General features: G+C 35.0%; 1 protein-coding gene across 6 annotated transcripts in view; it reads left to right on the top strand.

Annotated features, from left to right (window-relative positions):
• The window catches only part of LOC308694106 (NACHT, LRR and PYD domains-containing protein 3-like), a 92,259-nt gene that overhangs the window by 29,741 nt on the left and 38,303 nt on the right, over positions 1–24,215 (top strand). For 4 of the 6 annotated variants that reach the window (XR_014030556.1, XM_081371399.1, XM_081371400.1 and 1 more), the window contains 5 exons: positions 7,185–7,310; positions 7,594–7,689; positions 7,904–9,631; positions 11,045–11,116; positions 14,262–14,435. Coding sequence is in view for 5 of the 6 variants with exons in the window: in XM_081371399.1 (XP_081227525.1) it covers positions 7,185–7,310; positions 7,594–7,689; positions 7,904–9,631; positions 11,045–11,116; positions 14,262–14,435 (2,196 nt within the window). In the remaining variant the exon portion in view is untranslated. Of the gene's footprint in view, positions 1–7,184; positions 7,311–7,593; positions 7,690–7,903; positions 9,632–11,044; positions 11,117–12,492; positions 12,550–14,261; positions 14,436–24,215 lie in introns of all 6 variants that reach the window. The other 2 variants (XM_081371397.1, XM_081371401.1) reach the window with 2 other exon arrangements.

Genomic DNA, 24,215 nt, shown 5'->3' with positions numbered 1-24,215 from the left:
GATAGATAGATAGATAGATAGATAGATAGATAGATAGATTTAGAATGGTAGTTTAATTGAGTCTAGGGCTTCAGAGAGTTTAAATTTGAGTTTTTGGTTTGTGCACTAATGGGCCAACGTAGTCTTGGCTCATTTTGAGCAGTCTGCAATGAAAGTCAATGGGGTTTTTATGATTTTTAATATTAATTTTTAAGAAAACTGAAAGTCAAACCAGTCTGAAAAGATATAGCACACCAAGTCAGAACAGTCTGAAGGTCTGACCCGAGTTTGGTTGCCGTAGCTTTAACGGTCTAGGAGGAGTTAGAGTCAGAAAATTTTGGCTAAGAAGAAAAAGAAGAACTAGAAAAAAAAGTTTGTTGAGACAAACTTTAAGTTGGCTTGAGAAAGCCTGACCAGAGAGTTTGAAGAAGTTTAAAGAAGTTAGAAGTTTAAAGTAGTTTGAAGTTTAAAGTAGTTTGAAGTTTAAAGTAGTTTGAAGTTTAAAGTAGTTTAAAGTTAGATTGATAGATTAGTTAGAAAGAATAGTTGGAAAGAAAGAAAGATTAGTTAGAAGGGAAGAAAGAAAGATTAGTTAGAAGGGAAGAAAGAGAGATTAGTTAGAAGGGAAGAAAGAAAGATTAGTTAGAAGGGAAGAAAGAAAGATTAGTTAGAAAGAAAGATTGGTTAGAAAGAAAGATTGGTTAGAAAGAAAGAAAGAAAGAAAGATTGGTTAGAAAGAAAGAAAGAAAGAAAGATTAGTTAGAAAGAAAGAAAGAAAGATTAGTTAGAAAGAAAGACAGAAAGAAAGATTAGTTAGAAAGAAAGAAAGAAAGAAAGAAAGATTAGTTAGAAAGAAAGAAAGAAAGAAAGAAAGAAAGAAAGAAAGAAAGAAAGAAAGAGAAAGAAAGAAAGATTGGTTAGAAAGAAAGAAAGAAAGATTAGAAAGAAAGAAAGAAAGATTAGTTAGAAAGAAAGATTAGTTAGAAGGGAAGAAAGAAAGATTAGTTAGAAAGAAAGAAAGATTAGTTAGAAGGGAAGAAAGAAAGATTAGTTTGAAAGAAAGAAAGATTAGTTAGAAAGAAAGAAAAAGAAAGAATGGTTAGAAAGAAAGAAAGATTGGTTAGAAAGAAAGAATTAAAGAAAGAAAGATTGGTTAGAAAGAAAGAAAGATTGGTTAGAAAGAAAGAAAAAGAAAGAATGGTTAGAAAGAAAGAAAGAAAGAAAGAAAGATTAGTTAGAAAGAAAGAAAGAAAGAAAGATTAGTTAGAAAGAAAGAAAGAAAGAAAGAAAGAAAGAAAGAAAGATTGGTTAGAAAGAAAGATTGGTTAGAAAGAAAGAAAGAAAGAAAGAAAGATTGGTTAGAAAGAAAGAAAGAAAGAAAGAAAGAAAGAAAGAAAGAAAGAAAGATTGGTTAGAAAGAAAGAAAGAAAGATTAGTTAGAAAGAAAGAAAGAAAGATTAGTTAGAAAGAAAGAAAGAAAGAAAGAAAGAAAGAAAGAAAGATTGGTTAGAAAGAAAGATTGGTTAGAAAGAAAGAAAGAAAGAAAGAAAGAAAGAAAGAGAAAGAAAGAAAGATTGGTTAGAAAGAAAGAAAGAAAGAAAGAAAGATTAGTTAGAAAGAAAGAAAGATTAGTTAGAAAGAAAGATTAGTTAGAAGGGAAGAAAGAAAGATTAGTTAGAAAGAAAGAAAGATTAGTTAGAAGGGAAGAAAGAAAGATTAGTTTGAAAGAAAGAAAGATTAGTTAGAAAGAAAGAAAAAGAAAGAATGGTTAGAAAGAAAGAAAGATTGGTTAGAAAGAAAGAAAGAAAGAAAGAAAGAAAGATTGGTTAGAAAGAAAGAAAAAGAAAGAATGGTTAGAAAGAAAGAAAGAAAGAAAGAAAGAAAGAAAGATTAGTTAGAAAGAAAGAAAGAAAGAAAGAAAGAAAGAAAGATTGGTTAGAAAGAAAGAAAGAAAGAAAGATTAGTTAGAAAGAAAGAAAGAAAGATTAGTTAGAAAGAAAGAAAGAAAGAAAGAAAGAAAGATTGGTTAGAAAGAAAGATTGGTTAGAAAGAAAGATTGGTTAGAAAGAAAGAAAGAAAGAAAGAAAGATTGGTTAGAAAGAAAGAAAGAAAGATTAGTTAGAAAGAAAGAAAGAAAGAAAGAAAGAAAGAAAGATTAGTTAGAAAGAAAGAAAGAGAAAGAAAGAAAGAAAGATTGGTTAGAAAGAAAGAAAGATTGGTTAGAAAGAAAGAAAGAAAGAAAGATTAGTTAGAAAGAAAGAAAGATTAGTTAGAAAGAAAGATTAGTTAGAAGGGAAGAAAGAAAGATTAGTTAGAAAGAAAGAAAGATTAGTTAGAAGGGAAGAAAGAAAGATTAGTTTGAAAGAAAGAAAGATTAGTTAGAAAGAAAGAAAAAGAAAGAATGGTTAGAAAGAAAGAAAGATTGGTTAGAAAGAAAGAAAGAAAGAAAGAAAGAAAGAAAGAAAGAAAGAAAGAAAGAAAGATTGGTTAGAAAGAAAGAAAGAAAGAAAGAAAGAAAGATTAGTTAGAAAGAAAGAAAGAAAGAAAGAAAGAAAGAAAGAAAGAAAGAAAGAAAGAAAGATTGGTTAGAAAGAAAGAAAGAAAGATTAGTTAGAAAGAAAGAAAGAAAGATTAGTTAGAAAGAAAGAAAGAAAGAAAGAAAGAAAGATTGGTTAGAAAGAAAGATTGGTTAGAAAGAAAGAAAGAAAGATTAGTTAGAAAGAAAGAAAGAAAGAAAGAAAGAAAGAAAGAAAGAAAGAAAGAAAGAAAGAAAGATTAGGTAGAAAGAAAGAAAGAGAAAGAAAGAAAGAAAGATTGGTTAGAAAGAAAGAAAGAAAGAAAGAAAGAAAGATTGGTTAGAAAGAAAGAAAGAAAGAAAGAAAGAAAGAAAGAAAGAAAGAAAGAAAGAAAGAAAGATTGGTTAGAAAGAAAGAAAGAAAGAAAGAAAGAAAGAAAGAAAGATTGGTTAGAATGAAAGAAAGAAAGAAAGAAAGAAAGATTGGTTAGAAAGAAAGAAAGAAAGAAAGATTGGTTAGAAAGAAAGATTGGTTAGAAAGAAAGAAAGAAAGAAAGAAAGAAAGAAAGAAAGAAAAAAGAAAGATTAGTTTGAAAAAAAAAAGAAAAAAGAAAGATTAGTTAGAAAGAAAGAAAGAAAGAAAGAAAGAAAGAAAGAAAGAAAGAAAAAAGATTAATTAGTTAGAAAGAAAGAAAGAGAAAGAAAGAAAGAAAGAGAAAGAAAGAAAGAAAGAAAGAAAGAAAGAAAGAAAGAGAAAGAAAGAAAGAAAGAAAGAAAAAAGATTAATTAGTTAGAAAGAAAGAAAGAAAGAAAGAAAGAAAGAAAGAAAGAAAAGATTAGTTAGAAAGAAAGAAAGAAAGAAAGAAAGAAAGAAAGAAAGAAAGAAAGAAGATTAGTTAGAAAGAAAGAAAGAAAGAAAGAAAGAAAGAAAGAAGATTAGTTAGAAAGAAAGAAAGAGAGAAAGAAAGAAGATTAGTTAGAAAGAAAGAAAGAAAGAAAGAAAGAAGATTAGTTAGAAAGAAAGAAAGAAAGAAAGAAAGAAAGAAAAAATAAAGATTATTAAGAAAGAAAAAGAAAGAAAGAAAGGAAAAAAGATTAGTTAGAAAGAAAGATAAGAAAGAAAGATTAGTTAGAAAGAAAGAAAGAAAAGAAAGATTAGTTAGAAAGAAAGAAAAAGAAAAAAGAAAGATTAGTTAGAAAGAAAGAAAAAGAAAAAAGAAAGATTAGTTAGAAAGAAAGAAAGAAAGAAAGACAGAAAAAAGATTAATTAGTTAGAAAGAAAGAAAGAAAGAAAGAAAGAAAAAAGATTAATTAGTTAGAAAGAAAGAAAAAGAAAAAAGAAAGATTAGTTAGAAAGAAAGAAAGAAAGAAAGAAAGAAAGAAAGAAAGAAAAAAGATTAATTAGTTAGAAAGAAAGAAAGAAAGAGAAAGAAAGAAAGAAAGAAAGAAAGAAAGAAAAAAGATTAATTAGTTAGAAAGAAAGAAAGAAAGAAAGAAAGAAAAGATTAGTTAGAAAGAAAGAAAGAAAGAAGATTAGTTAGAAAGAAAGAAAGAGAGAAAGAAAGAAGATTAGTTAGAAAGAAAGAAAGAAAGAAAGAAAGAAAGAAAGAAAGAAAGAAAGAAAGAAGATTAGTTAGAAAGAAAGAAGATTAGTTAGAAAGAAAGAAAGAAAGAAAGAAAGAAAGAAAGAAAGAAAGAAAGAAAGAAAGAAAAAATAAAGATTATTAAGAAAGAAAAAGAAAGAAAGAAAGAAAGAAAGGAAAAAAGATTAGTTAGAAAGAAAGATTAGTTAGAAAGAAAGAAAGAAAGAAAGAAAGAAAGAAAGAAAGAAAGAAAGAAAGAAAGAAAAGAAAGATTAGTTAGAAAGAAAGAAAAAGAAAAAAGAAAGATTAGTTAGAAAGAAAGAAAGAAAGAAAGAAAAAAGATTAATTAGTTAGAAAGAAAGAAAGAAAGAAAGAAAGAAAGAAAGAAAGAAGATTAATTAGTTAGAAAGAAAGAATAGTTAGAAAGAAAGAAAGAAAGAAAGAAAGAAAGAAAGAAAGAAAGATTGATTAGTTAGAAAGAAAGAGAGATAGATTAGTTAGAAAGATAGATAGATTAGTTAGAAATAAAGAAAGATAGATTAGTTAGTTAGAAAGATAGATAGATTAGTTAGAAAGAAAGAAAGATAGATAAGTTAGTTAGAAAGATAGATATATTAGTTAGAAAGGAAGAAAGATCGATAAGTTAAGAAAAGAAAGAAAGAAAGATAGATTATTTAGTTAGTTAGAAAGATAGATAGATTAGTAAGAAATAAATAAAGATAGATAAATTAGTTAGAAAGATAGATAGATTAGTAAGAAACAAAGATAGATAAGTTAGTTAGAAAGATAGATAGATTAGTAAGAAAGAAAGATAGATAAGTTAGTTAAAAAGATAGATAGATTAGTTAAATTGATTCGTTAGAAAGTATTAGTTAGAAAGAAAGATTAGTTAGAAAGAAAGAAAGAAAGAATAAAAGAAAGATTAGTTAGAAAGAAAGAAAGAAGGATTAGTTAGAAAGAAAGAAAGATTAGTTAGAAAGAAAGAAAGATTAGTTAGAAAGAAAGAAAGAAAGAAAGAAAGAGGGAAAGACTGATTAGTTAGAAAGAAAGAGATAGATTAGTTTGAAAGATAGATAGATTAGTAAGAAATAAAGAAAGATAGATTAGTTAGTTAGTTAGTTAGAAAGATAGACAGATTAGTTAGAAAGAAAGATAGATAAGTTAGTTAGAAAGATAGATAGATTAGTTAGAAAGAAAGAAAGAAAGAAAGAGATTACTTAGTTAGAAAGATAGATATATTAGTTAGAAAGAAAGATAGATAAGTTAGTTAGAAAGATAGATAGATTAGTAAGAAAGATAGATAAGTTAGTTAAAAAGATAGATTAGTTAAGAAAGAAAGATACGTTAGTTAGAAAGATAGATAGATTAGTTAGAAAGATAGAAAGATTAGTTAAAAAGAAAGAAAGATGGATTAGTAAGAAAGAAAGATGGATAAGTTAGTTAGAAAGATAGATAGATTAGTAAGAAAGAAAAATAGATATGTTAGTTAGAAAGATAGATAGATTAGTAAGAAAGAAAGAAAAAAGATAGATAAGTTAGTTAGAAAGATATATAGATTAGTTAGAAAGAAATATAAGTTAGTTAGAAAGATAGATTAGTTAGAATGAAAGAAAGATAGATAAGTTAGTTAGAAAGATAGATAGATTAGTAAGAAAGAAAGAAAGATAGATCGATAAGTTAGTTAGAAAGATAGATAGATTAGTTAGAAAGAAAGACAGATTGATAAGTTAGATAGATAGATAGATAGATAGATAGATAGATAGATAGATAGATAGATAGATAGATAGATAGATAGATAGATAGATAGATAGATAGATAGATAGATAGATAGATAGAAAACGTTTGAAGATAGATAGATGGATAGATAAGGTTTGAAGATAGATAGATAGATAGATAGATATGGTTTGAAGATAGATAGATAGATAGATAGATAGATAGATAGATAGATAGATAGATAGATAGATAGATAGATAGATAGATATGGTTTGAAGATAGATAGATAGATAGATAGATAGATAGATAGATAGATAGATAGATAGATAGATAGATAGATAGATAGATAGATAGATAAGGTTTGAAGATAGATAGATAGATAGATGGATAGATAAGGTTTGAAGATAGATAGATAGATAGATAGATAGATAGATAGATAGATAGATAGATAGATAGATAGATAGATAGATAGATTAGAACAGTATGAAGGTCTGACCCGAGTTTGGAGTATGTAGCTTGAACGGTCTAGGAGGAGTTAGTGTCCCAAAATTTGCGGTCAGAAAAAGAAGTAAGAAGAAGAAGAAGAAGAATAAGTTTAAATAGGATTTCAGTAAGTTGGCTTTCTCAAGCCAACTTAATAAGTTTAAATAGGATTTCAGTAAGTTGGCTTTCTCAAGCCAACTTAATAATAATAAGTTTAAATAGGATTTTAGTAAGTTGGCTTTCTCAAGCCAACTTAATAATCGCAGCCTTTGCGATTTTAAAATGGAAAGTGCGATTAATCGTTCAGCCCTAGTTATAAGCTGGGCTGGGCGATATGGCCAGATCCCCCCCCCCCCCCCACTTACAATCAATCTGCAGATGACAAAGAAATTGTTCAAAACAAGTTTTAACTTTATTTTGTTTTGGTTTTACCTTCTGGGATTTGATCTGGATTTTCCAACAAGCCAAAAAGACGAGATGTCTTTGTAAACAGTGAAAATGTAACATAAAATGGGTGGATTGGGGGGATGTAAAAAAAAAACTTGCATCACAATAAGTTAAAAACATTTGCTAACTAAACATAATTGTATTAAGTTTAGTGACAACACAATGTTACATGGTACAATGACTGGTATGCTACTGTTTTTATTGTTGCTTGACACAAATATCACAATTTCAATTAAATTCAATTCTTGTGATTTGATTCCAATCTTGATTCAATATCCATTCCTTTGGAAAAATATTAGGTATAGTAGATACATGTTAAACATACCGTAAACATACAGAGAGCCCTGTCAGCTGGTATTTCTATTATATTAAAATGCACAACACTCCCTGGTCTTTCCTAACACAGAAGTTTCCAGTAAAAGTGCTGAACATTTATAAGTCTGTATGCTTTTTATTTTACTTAGTTTTGAAACCAGTCCAGTCCATCAGAAGAGATCAAATCCAGAGTCCAGCTGTGTGTCTATGAAGAGTAACCGCTCTATGGAGCAGCCACTGACATTTAAGAGTGGAGACAAACGGCCTGATCTCAGGTATATAATTTCTAAAAAAGTTATACTTATAGTATTTTAATTTTATGAAATTATTAATATACAGCAGTGTAATGATCTGGATTTGAACCAAATAATTCTAAGTTAAAATCCTGCAAGTTTCAGTCTATTATTGATTATCATTTTTCTCTTGTGTAAAGCTCTATGTATTGTATTGTTAATACATTCACACACTGTAAAAGCTGTTGGTCTGTTACTCTGTTAATGACACAATTACATCAATATCAGTGTGTCTGATTCTTTACCCTCTTCATTCTGATTTAAGGTCAAATCTTCTATCCAGACCAGTTAAAAACAAAACTGTGTACAAGCCTGTGATTCAACCACAAGACTTTAATGGAAGCTTGTATCCTGGTTTCAGGTAAAATGCAGGACTTTTGTTGTTGTTGTTTAATTTCAGGTGTTGCACTTCTCATCACACATCACTCAAACACATGATTGAAACATTTCAGAAATCTATTGATGTTCTGTGTCCCATAATACAGCAAATATACAGTATATACAAAAATATTGTTGTAATTTATGATTATTTACTTCTCCAACTTGTGTAATAATGTGGTATTTTAATCTTACAGCCATGACTCTAATCCTGCTGAAGTCCTCAACACATTGAGATCAAATCTGAGACAGAAGTTTGAGTGTTTGTATGAAGGAATATCAAAGCAGGGAAACCCAACACTCCTGAACGAGATCTACACAGAGCTCTACATCACAGAGAGTGAAAGTGGAGTGATCAGTAATGAGCATGAGGTGAGACAGATTGAGATACAGTCCAGGAGAGCAGAAACAGAGGGCACACCGATCAAATGCAGTGACATCTTTAGACCTTTACCTGGACAAGACAAACCCATCAGAACTGTGCTGACAAAGGGAGTCGCTGGCATTGGGAAAACAGTCTCTGTGCAGAAGTTCATCCTGGACTGGGCTGAAGGGAAAGAGAATCAGGACGTCCAGCTCATTTTTCCACTTGCTTTCAGAGAGCTCAACTTGATGAAGGACAAAACACTCAGTCTTTCAGACCTTCTTCATCTCTTTTTCCCTGAAACAAAAGAAATGGAAATATCCAGTGATGAGTATAAAGTGTTGTTCATCTTTGATGGTCTGGATGAGTGTCGTCTGTCTCTGGATTTTCAGAGCGATGTGAGGTTGTATGATGTGACTGAATCAGCCTCAGTGGAAGAGCTGCTGACGAACCTCATTGTGGGGAATCTGCTTCCCTCTGCTCTCATCTGGATCACCTCCAGACCAGCAGCAGCGGATCTCGTCCCCTCTGAGTGTGTCCATCGAGTGACAGAGGTACGAGGCTTCAGTGACACACAGAAGGAGGAATACTTCTGGAAGAGAATCAGTGATCAGAGTCTGGCCGACAGGATCATCTCACACCTGGAGTCATCAAGGAGCCTCTTTATTATGTGCCACATCCCAGTGTTCTGCTGGATCTCAGCCACTGTTCTAGAGAAGATGTTGAGTAAAGCAGAGAGAGAAGAGATTCCCAAGACTCTCACTCAAATGTACACACACTTCCTACTCATTCAGACCAACATCAAACATGAGAAGGACTATGAGAAGAAAGTGAAAGATGAAGACATGATTGTCAAACTGGGGAAACTGGCTTATCAACAGCTTGTGAAAGGCAACCTGATCTTCTATGAGGAAGACCTGGGCGAGTGTGGCATTGATGAGACAGAAGCATCAGTTTACTCAGGATTGTGCACTCAGATCTTCACAGAGGAGTTGGGCTTGTGTCAGGGGAAAGTCTTCAGCTTTGTTCATCTGAGCATTCAGGAACATCTAGCAGCACTATATGTGCATCTCTCCTTTATCAACAATAACATCAATGTGTTTGACCAGATTACCAAACCAACTAATGGAGACACAGTTTCCCTATCTGATCTCCATCAGAGAGCTGTGGATGAGGCTTTAGACACTAAAAATGGGCATCTGGACCTTTTTCTTCGTTTCCTTCTGGGTCTGTCAGTGGAGTCTAATCAGAGTCTCTTACAAGAACTAAAGACACAGACAGCAAACAGCTCTCACAACAATGAGAAAACAGTTGACTATATTAAAGAAAAGATCAGTGAAAATCCCTCTCCAGATAAATACATCAATCTGTTTCACTGTCTGAATGAACTGGGTGATCTTTCACTAGTGAACGAAGCTGAACCTCATAGGAGCTCTGGAGGATTACGTGATGTAAAACTCTCCTCGTCTCAGTGGTCAGCTTTAGTGTTTGTGTTGTTGTCTTCAGAGGAGACATTGCAGGAGTTTAACCTGAGCAGCTTAATTGGAGACAGAAATGATCAGTAAGTAACACTGAGTACAATCATTGCAGTCTAAAACATTATGAACAAAGAGAAACTCAGAGATCAGAGGTGTTTAAATCACGGGGCACAGATTGATTTCTGGGATATTGTATATAATTTGCGGGTGTTTCTCAAACCGTGGCTGTGTCCTAGTAAGGCTGCATATCTCGACTGCCTCGTCATCAAGCGCCTCTGAAGGCCGTCTCCGTTTGAAGGGTCTTTTTAGGGACTTCATTTAGTGTCTTTAATTCTGCTCATTTTGAAGGATGCATCAAGTGTATCCTTCGTGTTCTTCAATCTCCCACAATCCTTTGCACACATTCCAATTCACGTAAAAGAACTGATGGAAAACGAGTCACCACTGAGTTTTTCTGAGTTCATTATGAAATGTAAGACACAAATAATGTATTCGGATATGCAGGCATACATGTTATCTTTTGTTTCTGTGTAAATTAATCACTAAACACTAAACTGACGGATGGAGACACAGACGGCTGTCATTCACTTTATTGCATTAATAAAAAAGCCAGTTAATAGAAAGATATTTAATAGAAAGTATTTTTCCAAAATTAAGTTTTAATAGTATTTTTGTGCCGTGACCGTGGGGCGGAAACGTGTAACGCAGCCATGCACACTTCCGAACGAAATGAACGAAAACGGAGAAGGGGGCTCCCTACTGGGCCATGCCTGCAATAATTTGATAGCACATCACCGCATAACTGACGCGCTGTAAGGATAAAAGATTAGATTAGCTTACTTCTCATTTCAAAGACAACTTGTTTAACACAAAATATTTCTTGATCCATGAAAATGTGCATTTTTTTTCACTATGGGCCATGAGAAGTATTAAGAAAATAAAATAGATTAATCATAATTTTTCTTTATCACCATCATCATTTTTCTTTATCACCAGATGCTTGCAAAATGATGGACAATGATTCATTTCCCTTAATTTCCTGTGACAATAAAACTAAGTAAATTATTAAATAAACAAGTAGGTAAATAAACAAGTAACAAGCAAACAAACTTGTGTGCTTAAAATTTCTGCGAATAATTTGCTGATGCAGGTACAAAAATACTTTTTCTCTCTCTTAAATGTCTCCATGGTGATAACCATAGCAACGGACAGGACAAAATTCTGATATGTCAAAATAGTGTTGTAGTGTAAATGCAGACTAATAGACCTGCCACTGCAACATTGACAAGAAAACAAAAAGCAAATCTGTGTTGGCTAATTACGAGGCTTCTACAGTTATAGATACTAAAACTTTTTCACATATCCTTTATAAACCAGTGTTTAATTAAAAAAATATTTGAGGGCATTTTGGAAGGTATAATGTATTATTTACTTGTGATATGAATTATTATTATTAGCATTAATAATTAACTTGTTTATTTTTTATTTTTTATTAGTGACACACAAAACACAGCAGATGAAGTTCTTCAGAAGCTGATGCCTGTAGTTACAGCAACTAGATCAGTTGTGTAAGTAACACTGAGAACAAGCATCACTGCTAAAACATTATAACATTTCTTACTTAAACATTATAAATTAATGGTTTAACAAAAAACATTTTTGGTTACAATAACAATTAAGAGTGTCACACTTAAGCTTTTAAACCCTCCACCTATCTGACCTGATTTGTGATCTACTTAACCATTTTTTATGATATTTGTGATAGAAATTTATTTTCAAATACTGTATATGCATGTATAATGTATGTATATAAACATTTATATTTAGACTTTTTAAATGTTAATACATTTATATTTAGGGAAAAAACAGATGCATTCAATGTATTCCATTTTATCAGATATATGTGTATATATATGTGTATATATATGTGTATATATATGTATAAATTTATATATGTGTATATTAGGGGTTGCACGACTACTGATTTCTGCTAGTCGATTTCTTATCAAAACAATACTCGAGTTACTCGACTACTCGTGGTTCATGCTACTGTAAATGAAAAGACATGAAATAGCTAGATCTTATCAATAAACATTATTAATTCATAGCCTAATGCAACAATTACATAAGTAAACTCTCAAAACATTATAATTATGACATTTCATTTTTAAATTTTCATGTAACAGTCTAAAGCCAAATAAATAGCCGTTCTTGCCTTTCATTTCAGACGGGGCCGTTCACATATCGCGTCTTTTTCGCACTCAAGTTCGTCATTTCAAATGTAGGCGCTCGCTCATAATGGAAGCAACGTGGTGCGCTAGTTTTTCCATGCAAGCCCTAGTGTATATACACTCACCTAAAGGATTATTAGGAACATCATACTAATACTGTGTTTGACCCCCTTTCGCCTTCAGAACTGCCTTCATTCAACTGGCATTGATTCAACAAGGTGCTGAAAGCATTCTTTAGAAATGTTGGCCCATATTGATAGGATAGCATCTTGCATTTGATGGAGATTTGTGGGATGCACATCCAGGGCACGAAGCTCCCGTTCCACCACATCCCAAAGATGCTCTATTGGGTTGAGATCTGGTGACTGTGGGGGCCATTTTAGTACAGTGAACTCATTGTCATGTTCAAGAAACCAATTTGAAATGATTCGAGCTTTGTGACATGGTGCGTTATCCTGCTGGAAGTAGCCATCAGAGGATGGGTACATGGTGGTCATAAAGGGATGGACATGGTCAGAAACAATGCTCAGGTAGGCCGTGGCATTTAAACGATGCCCAATTGGCACTAAGGGGCCTAAAGTGTGCCAAGAAAATATCCCCCACACCATTACACCACCACCACCAGCCTGCACAGTGGTAACAAGGCATGATGGATCCATGTTCTCATTCTGTTTACGCCAAATTCTGACTCTACCATCTGAATGTCTCAACAGAAATCGAGACTCATCAGACCAGGCAACATTTTTCCAGTCTTCAACTATCCAATTTTGGTGAGCTCGTGCAAATTGTAGCCTCTTTTTCCTATTTGTAGTGGACATGAGTGGTACCCGGTGGGGTCTACTGCTGTTGTAGCCCATCCGCCTCAAGGTTGTGCGTGTTGTGGCTTCACAAATGCTTTGCTGCATACCTTGGTTGTAACGAGTGGTTATTTCAGTCAAAGTTGCTCTTCTATCAGCTTGAATCAGTCGGCCCATTCTCCTCTGACCTCTAGCATCAACAAGGCATTTTCGCCCACAGGACTGCCGCATACTGGATGTTTTTCCCTTTTCACACCATTTTTTGTAAACCCTAGAAATGGTTGTGCGTGAAAATCCCAGTAACTGAACAGATTGTGAAATACTCAGACCGGCCCGTCTGGCACCAACAACCATGCCACTCTTAAAATTGCTTAAATCACCTTTCTTTCCCATTCTGACATTCAGTTTGGAGTTCAGGAGATTGTCTTGACCAGGACCACACCACTAAATGCATTGAAGCAACTGCCATGTGATTGGTTGATTAGATAATTGCATTAATGAGAAATTGAACAGGTGTTCCTAATAATCCTTTAGGTGAGTGTATATGTATATATATGTATATGTGTATATATGGATATGTATATATATATGTATATATGTATGTATATACAGTGAGGAAAATAAGTATTTGAACACCCTGCTATTTTGTAAGTTCTCCCACTTGGAAATCATGGAGGGGTCTGAAATTGTCATCGTAGGTGCATGTCCACTGTGAGAGACATAATCTAAAAAAAAAATCCAGAAATCACAATATATGATTTTTTAACTATTTATTTGTATGATACAGCTGCAAATAAGTATTTGAACACCTGTCTATCAGCTAGAATTCTGACCCTCAAAGACCTGTTAGTCTGCCTTTAAAATGTCCACCTCCACTCCATTTATTATCCTAAATTAGATGCACCTGTTTGAGGTCGTTAGCTGCATAAAGACACCTTTCCACCTCATACAATCAGTAAGAATCCAACTACTAACATGGCCAAGACCAAAGAGCTTTCCAAAGACACTAGAGACAAAATTGTACACCTCCACAAGGCTGGAAAGGGCTACGGGGAAATTGCCAAGCAGCTTGGTGAAAAAAGGTCCACTGTTGGAGCAATCATTAGAAAATGGAAGAAGCTAAACATGACTGTCAATCTCCCTCGGACTGGGGCTCCATGCAAGATCTCACCTCATGGGGTCTCAATGATCCTAAGAAAGGTGAGAAATCAGCCCAGAACTACACGGGAGGAGCTGGTCAATGACCTAAAAAGAGCTGGGACCACCGTTTCCAAGGTTACTGTTGGTAATACACTAAGACGTCATGGTTTGAAATCATGCATGATTTTCTCAGGTGTTCAAATACTTATTTGCAGCTGTATCATACAAATAAATAGTTAAAAAATCATACATTGTGATTACTGGATTTTTTTTTTTAGATTATGTCTCTCACAGTGGACATGCACCTACGATGACAATTTCAGACTCCTCCATGATTTCTAAGTGGGAGAACTTGCAAAATAGCAATAGGGTGTTCAAATACTTATTTTCCTCACTGTATGTATATGTGTATGTATATATATATATATATATATATATATATATATATATATATATATATATATATATATATATTATATATATGTATATATATATATGTATGTATGTGTATATATGTATATAGAGTGTGTCATTGTTCTCTACAGGTTGAGGGAGTGTGGTGTCACAGATGAAGGTTGTGCTGCTCTGGCTTCAGCTCTGAGATCAAACCCCTCACACCTGAGAAAACTGAATCTGTCAGATGGTAAACTAGGAGACTCGGGAGTAAAGCTGTTTTTTGCTGTACTGGAGAATCATCACTGTAAACTAGAGAAACTGTGGTAAGATCATACGTGACTCACATGAAACTGTCACTGCGAATTCATAAAGTATAATCAAAATGGAATAAAATGCAGGGAAATAACTATTATTACATTCATTACAAACTATTGAAACAACATGATCAAATTCATCAAATTAATTTCATGTCTGTTCATATGATGTAAGAGGATTAATATTTTTCTGTTTGAAGCATTTGCTGTATTTCTACTGCCGCTGTGAGTTCATGTGTTTGATCTGTAAACAGGGATTCAAGTTCTCCATTGCTACGACGGATTTCCATTAATTGCAGGGTTCCCCCCTGTCCTTAATGTCTAAAATTCAGGCCGTAAATAGGGTTACATTTCTCAAATAATGTAATAAATGTCTTAATTTGAGTTTGAATAGGTCTTGAATTAAGGAAAGACAAGATCAAAGCCTTGAGTATAGTGAAAGCACGTTCCTCTCTCCACTCAAAGAGTTCTGTAATAACTCTGCTCTGGGTCACTCTGGGTTTTCCATTCCCGCTCACGGAAAAGTTATTCTAATATGTTAATTTTTTTTATATCATGAACGTCTGAACACAACATTTATAATACTATATATAACGGTTTGGAGAGTATTCTACACATTTAATAAATAGAATTACACCTAAATGTCCAATTTCTCATGCCTGTGAAGTAGCCTATTCGCTGAGTTTAGGTTCATTTACAGGTCACGAGCAATGCAAGTGATCGTGCCGGCACCTTGAATGTCCTGATTATATTGTCTGCTATATTTCTTTCTCATTTATTAAATCTAGGCAATTGATTTGATGAAACATTGATTAAAATTAATATACAATTTATCCAAAACGGAATTCACTTTAACCCTCTGGAGTCTGAGGTGTTTTTGGGGCCCTTGAGATGTTTTGACATGACCTGACATTTGTGCTTATTTCAGCTACTTACAACATACTATTGGCCAACATGTAATTTTGTTGTATTCAGCACAAACTCTGCTACAATAATATGTGAGCAAAATGGATGTACATGTTTGCATTTTATAGAAAAAAAATATTATGCGTGGTTAGTATGTTTTGGGAAAAACATTGTCACTGCAATAAGGCCATTTAACACATACTGAATAGTTTTCCATAAGACTTTGGAATTACTATTCTTGTAGGCTAGAATTTTTTCTACAAAATGAGGTGAAAATCATTCTGACCACTCTTTCACAAACAACAATATAACGATTTTAATTTTGCATGTCAGTTTTTGTGTCAGCACTGCTGTATGCGTGGGCCATGAATATTAATGTGATTCACACCAGGGGTGTGACTAAAGACACTCCCCCCATGGCTAATGGGCCATCAAGGTGCTGTGAGGCAGCCTGAACAAAGAATGATGACCTAAGAATGATTCACTGATGAATAAAAAGTTAAAAAGAACAGCATTTATTCAAAATAGAAATCTTTTCTAACAATGGAAAGACTTAAAGTTATTACTATCACTTACATCCTTTCCAAAAAAGAAAGAAAAAAAGACCAAACTTTTGTTTTTTTATAAAAAAATATTTTTATTCAAAGAATCCTGAAAAAACTATTACAGGTTATAAAAAATATATATTAAGCAGCACAACGGTTTCCAACACTGATTTAAAACTCATTGCCGTTTTCTGTGACACACCACAGAGCTCTGTTATAAGTTGCTCCATAAACTCTTTATGTGACAAGTTACCATGTAGCTCTTTGTGCACAATGAAAGAGTTGGTGGAAGCAATGTCCAAGAAGTGTAGAAAAATCTTACTGTACCACTTCATGGTTATGTGCTGTGTTGTGTAGTACTGTATCAGCTGATCAGACAGGTCAACACCCCCCATGAGTTTGTTGTATGCAGTCACAGGTGCAGGACATGGAAATGTCTTTGTCCTCCATGTATCTTGTGTTTTCACCCTCATCTGCGCAGTGTCTCCTGTATAAGCAGAATGGATGGTTTTTGTCATTTCACACAAGAATAGGTAGGCTACTTTTATATTATGACGATGTAAACACAATTAGGCTACATTTCATCTGTAAAATATTACGTCTATGCACTTACTCTGTATGATTTCTCGATCGCACTGAGAACTGAAGGTTCACATTCCTAAAAAACAACATCAAAATAAAACTTTTAGCATACATTATACAAAGTAAACTGCTGAGCAAGTGATGGTTATGGACAAACAATGTATAGTTGATGGGCCATAGAACGGAGAAATATCTATTTATGGGCCATAGACCGCGTCACCGCGAGTATCTGTTGATGGGTATCCGCACGCATTTAGTGACACACGCAATGAACGGATCGTTCGCGAACGACACACATCACTACATTTCAAACATTTACACCTGTATTCACAAACATCTGTGCATAAGGCAGTATTGAAGCGTGTCTTAGGCTAACCAAAATCGAGCATTTATATAAAAATATAATGTAGACAGTAGGCTATATCACATATTTTACCGGAGGCTGAAACATATTTGCACTAAATCACATTAGTAGATATTCGCAAACAAGCTACATTACGCATAAAGAAGTATTTTAGCATTATTTCAGTGTCATAAGCTAATCAAAACTGAGTGAAATATATATGAAGTATATAAATTTAGCACTGAAAGGTTGCCTACCAGTCTAGTTCACATTTGAACATGTTTCTGTCTATTTATAGATGCATACATGTACGATATTAGGCTTAGTTCATGTTTTTACTCCAAACTCATTTCATAACATACATTTTAATCTGGCATGACCAGTTTAACATGTCTTACCTTAAAAATCTTCTCATCTTCAAATCGCGTTGTTCTGAGGTAAATCCCAAGGTAAACAGCACAGCACAGCACAAGGTAAACAGCACAGCACAGCACATCTTCAAACTCGATGAAAAGCAGAGAGGAGTAAGTTACCGAAGTCTCTTATTCTTTGTTTTGAGGTGATGAGGGCGTTTACAGGTCTGCGTTCTGCCGCGTGGATCATTTGCATGTCAATCGCTCGTGCGCGCGTGGGTGTGGTCACATTATAGTTAATTAGGATGTGTTTGAGAAACTGTACATGTCGCTGCTTTCTTACGGATTACTTAAACAGAGAATATTTGTTTTTTATATAATTTACATATTTTAAAAATAGAGACTCCAAGCGTTGTATAGACATGTGTTTTAAGTCTGTGTGACAAACATTCGCTGAGTTACAGGTCATTTTCTGTCGCGTTTCAGAATGAGTTTCACATTGAGAGAGACGGCAGAACGCGCATCATGTTTATTTTTCTTTATTTGGCGAAAAGCACAACACTTTGTTTTTATTATGAGTATGCACAAAAAAAATACACACTTAACAGGATCGATTGATGTACAACACAAGCATATAAGATAAAAATTAATATTAGAATTTTGATTTTGTTTGCACTGATAAGGAAAAAAAACGAGCCTATCGCGCCGGCGCGACAGCCGACCTCAGGGGGTTAAAGAAAGGCTTTATTTTTATTTTTTTTTATTTAACCTTTATTTAACCAGGAAGTCCCTTGAGACAGAATATCTTTCCAAGGGAAGAAAGGCTTTAAAGAAAGAAAGGCAAAACAAAACTTAATGAAGTGGTCAAAATCATGTCTGACGCACTCTATATGTCTCCCGATTTATTGCGCATCTAATGATCCAATCCTACTCATGCTGTCCACTTTTTATATAATCAACATAATGAAATAAAAAAATAACATATTTAAACATACATATGAAACTAAATGTGTTTTCTTTAATGGCTACAATACGTATAGTAGGCCTACATATTCTCTTTTCCTATTGGTCTCTGGAATTGCCAGTCCGCTGTAAACAAAGCTGATTTCATTACATCTCTTTCTAGTCATTCAGGTCTCAGCCTATTGGCCTTGACTGAGACCTGGATCACATTCAATTACTATCACTAGCCCTATTAAAATCCATTTTGTAGTTGTATATCGTCCCCCAGGGCAGCTTGGCACTTTCTTGGAAGAGCTTGATGTGCTACTCTCATCCTTCCCTGAGGACGGTACTCCTCTCATAGTTCTTGGAGACTTTAACATCCACCTAGAAAAACCTCAGGCTGCTGATTTCCACACTCTGCTTGCCTCATTCGACCTAAAATAAGTATCTACTGCGGCTACTCACAAATCAGGTAATAAATTGGACCTTATTTACACACACTACTGCTCCACTGACCATACACTGGTCACTCCACTGCACACCTCAGATCACTTCCTCCTCACTCTCAACATCAACCAGCCACAGAACACAACACACACTCCTCCACAGGTCACCTTTTGGCGAAACCTACGCTCACTCTCACCCTCTCGCCTATCCTCTCTTGTCTCATCCACACTTCCTCCACCTGATCAGCTTTCAACACTAGATACTGACAGTGCAACTGATAATCTTTTCTCCACTTTAACATCCTGTTTGGACAACTTCTGCCCCCTTTCCTCCAGACCATCCCAGGCCACACCCTCTGCCCTCTGCCCCCTGGTTATCTGATTTTCTCTGTGAACATCGTTCGAAACTCAGGGGTGCAGAGAGGAAGTGGCGCAAATCGAAAGATCCTACTGACCTTGGTCTTTATCAATCCCTCCTCTGTTCCTTCTCTGCTAATATCTCCACTGCTAAAATGACTTACTATCACAACAAAATTAACAATTCTTCAGACTCTCGCATACTTTTCAAAATCTTCTCCTCTCTTCTCAACCCTCCTCCTCCTCCTTCATCAACACTTACAGCTGACGATTTTGCTACATTCTTTATAAATAAAACAACCTCCATCATTTACCAATCCACAAACTGACACACACACTTTACCAGCTAACACACACTTTCTACCCTCCTTCTCTCTACTTTCAGATGCAAAAGTCTCCAATCTCCTCCTTTCCAATCACCCTACCACCTGCCCGCTTGATCCTATTCCCACTAACCTACTTCAAGCCATTTCATCCTCGGTTGTACCCACACTCACACACATCATAAACACCTTTCTTCACACTGGTACCTTTCCCACAGCATTTAAGCAGGCTCGTGTAACCCCACTGCTTAAGAAACCCACTCTAAATCCAGCACATCTGGAGAATTGCAGACCGGTATCTCTCCTTCCATTCGTCGCGAAAACACTTGAACGAGTTGTTTTCAACCAGATCTCTTCCTTCCTTACACAGAACAACCTCTTGGACAACAATCAGTCTGGTTTCAAAAGCGGACACTCAACTGAGACTGCCCTGCTCTCAGTAATTGAAGCTCTGAGACTGGCATAGCAGCTTCCAAATCCTCAGTTCTCATCCTGCTGGATCTGTCTGCTGCCTTTGACACAGTTAACCACCAGATCCTCCTGTCAGTCCTAAAGATGAAGGGCATCTCTGGAACCGCACTCATATGTTTCAAGTCTGACCTCTCAGGTAGGTCCTTTAGGGTATCGTGGAGGGGCATGGTGTCTAAGACCCAACATCTAGCTACTGGAGTGCCTCAGGGCTCAGTGCTTGGACCACTTCTCTTCTCCATCTACATGACATCACTAGGATCTGTGATTCAGAAACATGGCTTTTCCTATCACTGCTACGCTGATGACACACAACTCTACCTCTCATTCCAGCCCGACGATCCGACGGTAGCTGATCGTATCTCAGCCTGCCTGACAGACATTTCTGGCTGGATGAAGGACCACCACCTTCAACTAAACCTTGCGAAGACAGAGCTACTTGTGGTCCCGGCCAACCCAACACTTCACCACAACTTCACCATTCAGCTAGGCTCGTCATCCATAACTCCATCTAGGTCAGCCAGAAACCTTGGTGTGGTAATTGATGATCAATTGAACTTCACAGACCACATTGCTAGAACTGCCCGGTCATGTAGATTTGCCTTGTACAACATTAGGAGGATCAGGCCTTTCCTATTAGAACATGCTACTCAACTCCTTGTCCAAGCCCTTGTTTTATCCAGACTTGACTATTGTAACGCTCTCCTGGCTGGTCTTCAGCTTGCACAGTCAAACCTCTGCAACTGATCCAGAATGCCGCAGGTAGAGTGGTCTTTAACGAGCCGAAAAGGGCACGTCACTCCTCTCCTCACAAAATTGCACTGGTTGCCAGTTGCCGCTCGCATCAAATTCAAGTCACTGACGTTTGCCTACAGAACAACCACTGGTTCTGCTCCCTTTTACTTTAACTCTTTACTTCAGACTTACGTACCATCGAGGAACTTGCGCTCTGCAAGTGAACAACGTCTTGTGGTGCCATCTCAAAGAGGCACAAAATCTCTTTCTCTGACCTTTACCATGACTGTTCCCTGCTGGTGGAATGATCTGCCTATCTCAACCAGAGCGGCTGAGTCCATAGCCACTTTCAAGAAATGGGCTGAAGACGCTTCTTTTTCGACAGCACTTGATCCAGTAATACTAACACTTTCTCTACTACTCTATTCTATTCTGTTCTATAAAAAAATAAAATAAATCTGCGTTAGATTAAACTGAGAAGGGTCATAGCACTTGCATATTGTTGTCCTACTGTTAGTTTAACTACTTCTATTGTTCTCATTTGTAAGTCACTATGGATAAAAGCGTCTGCTAAATGAATAAATGTAAATGTACAGTACAGCGAAATTTTATATCGGAGCGGAATTTGAGCGAATTCGTTTTACTGGTGAGCATGTGGGGGAGGGGTGCGGTTTTCGAATAATAATCAAATAATTCTCAACGATCATCGAATATTATTGCTTGAAATGCCCATCCCTACAATAAATGCACTTTGTTCTGATGCTGGTGCTATTAGTTTCCCTCTTCTGTTCAGTGTTAACAGGTTGAGATAGAACATGCATTATAATTTCTTATTATAATGCTCAGGTTAAAACTGGATTTATTATTATTACAATGTCCTGGGTATAATGGCTAGGTTAAAAACAGATATTATATTATATATAGTTTGTGACATTGGCTTACTTTGTGGAAAATCTCTGTTGGCTTTTATTATTTTGAGAAATAAAAAACGTGTTAAAGGATTAGTTCACTTTCAAAAAAAAAAAATTCCTGATAATTTACTCACCCCCATGTCATCCCAAGATATCCATGCCTTTCTTCAGTCGAAAAGAAATTTAGGTTGAGGAAAACATTCCATGATTTTTCTCCATTTAATGGACTTCAATGGCACCCAGCTATTCAAATGTTCAAAGAAGGTTCAAATGTCCGTCTCAATGCAGTTTCAAATGCTCGACACAATCCCAGTCGAGAAATAAGGGTCTTATCCAGCGAAATGATTGGTTATTTTCACGCACACACAAAAAAAGAAAAATCAATTATATACTTTTTAACCACAAATGCCCATCTTGTACCATCTCTGAGATGCGCCACGCATTGCGTCATCACGTTGGAAAGGTCACGCGTCATGTGGCGCATCTCAGAGATGGTACAAGACAGGCATTTGTGGTTAAAAAGTATGTAATAAATAGGGAGAGCGAGCAAACAAAGCAGGTAACAAGGGAGGACAGGTGGGGCAAATTAATCAATAATCAGGTAACAAGATGTTATACAATCAACAGGAGAGCACATGGAAAAAGGAAACATGACAATCCATGTGCTCATACCAAGCGTGACAAACACATGAGCATATGGCCAGCAAACACAATCACCAGCCATGTGCCCCAACAAAACATGAACATGCAGCTAATGAGAACACTCATAAGCCACGTGTTCACACAAAACAATGACAACATGAAAGCACGCAGCCAGTGAAAAACACAAGCTGCATGCAACAGCACAAGACAAAACATGACATGAAAGCACATGAAACAAGGCACACAGATAATGCCTAGTTCACACTACACAACTTTAAACGTCGGCAGATCGCTGTGCTGTTCAGACTACATGACTTGCTCTGGAGTCTTGAAGTCGTTGTGGTGTTCACACTATGTGACACTACGTAAATCTTCTGCAACAGGGGGTTACACACTACACGAGCTGACAACAACTCTGTCACCCAACGACTCTATCCGGTCCTATTTTGTCAAGAAAACATGCGCAAGAAGTGGAATGGGAAATGGCGCATTGTCTATTTGAAAATGGATGGCGGGAAAAAATTGGCGGTGAAAAAATAAAAAAATAAAAAGATATAATAATAATAATAATATTATTTATATATATATATATATATATATATATATATATATATATATATATATATATATATATATATATATATATATATATATAGTGGTGGACAGAATTAATGGCACCCCTGGTAAATAAAAATGGCTGTAAAAAAATAAATCTGCATTGTTTATCCTTTTGATCTTTCATTAAAAAAATTCTCAAAAATCGAACCTTTCATTGACGTAAAAGAATTGAAAGTGGGGAGGAAATCACATTATGAAATAAATGTTTTTTTTCCAAAACACGTCGGCCACAATTATTGGCACCCCTTGAATTTTTTACGAGTAAAATATCTCTGAAGTATATTCTCATTAATATTTACCTTTATTTAGCACACCAGGGTGACTAGGAACATGAAATTGTTTAGCTATGACTTCTTGTTTCACAGGAGTTTAAATATGATGAATACACAAAGGCCAAATTTCTTTAATCATCCATCACAATGAGTAAAACCAAAGAATATAGTTCTGATGTGCATCAAAAGATTGTTGAGCATCACAAAATAGAAAGTGGCTGTAAGAAAATAGCTAAAGAATTGAAAATCCCCATTTTGACCATCAGGGCAATAATTAAGAAGTTATAATCAACTAAAGGTGTTACGAATCTGCCAGGAAGAGGACGTGTGTCTATATTGTCTTAATGCATGGTGAGAAGGAAAGTTTGAGTGGCCAAAGACTCTCCAAGAATCACAGATGGAGAATTGCAGAGATTACTTGAGTCTTGGGGGTCGGAAAGCCTAAAAAAAATTATCAAACAACCCCTACCTCACCACATGTTGTTTGGAAGGGGTTTCAAGAAAAATCCTCCTCGCTCCTCCAAAAATAAACTCCAACATATTCAGTTGTCAGACATAACTGGAACTTCAAAAGGGACCGGATTTTATGGTCAGATGAAACAAAAAAAAATGACTTTTTGGCAGAAAACCCACCAGATGTGTTTGGTGCTAACAGGGATAAAAAGTACCCAATGCCTACAGTTAAATATACTGCTGGATCTTATATGTTGTGGGCCTATTTTTTTGCTGGAGGTCCTGGACATCTTGTTCAGATACATGGTATTATGGATTCTAGCAAATACCAACAGATAAAAAATCAAAACCTGACTGCCTCTGCTATAAATCTTATAATGGGCTGTGGTTGGATCTTCCATCAGGACAACGGTCCAAAACAAATATAAAAATCAACACAAAAAATGGGTAACTGAGCACAAAATGAAGCTTCATGACTGTCCCATTCCCCTAAACTGAACACTATAGAAAATTAGTTGGGTGAACTGAACAGAAGAAGCACCAACATGAACTTGTGAATCTGAAGGATCTGGAGAGATTCTGTATGAAGGAATGGTCTCTGATCTCTTGTCAGTTATTCTCCAAACTCATCAGGCATTATAGAAGAAAACTCAGATCTGTTATCTTGGCAAAAGGAGGTTGCAAAAAGTATTTAATAACAGGGTGCCAATAATTGTGGCCAGCGTGTTTTGGAGAAAAACATTTATTTTATAATGTGATTTACCCCCACTTTCAATTCTTTTACTTCAATGAAAGGTTGGACTTTTGCGAATTTTTTGAATGAAAGATCAAAAGGATAAACAATGCAGATTTATTTTTTACAGCCATTTTTGATCTTATTTACCAGGGGT

This window comes from Scardinius erythrophthalmus (assembly GCF_964197995.2).
Source record: "Scardinius erythrophthalmus genome assembly, chromosome: 7".
Taxonomy (NCBI): Eukaryota; Metazoa; Chordata; class Actinopteri; order Cypriniformes; family Leuciscidae; genus Scardinius; species Scardinius erythrophthalmus.
This window is presented reverse-complemented; position numbering and strand designations above follow the sequence as displayed.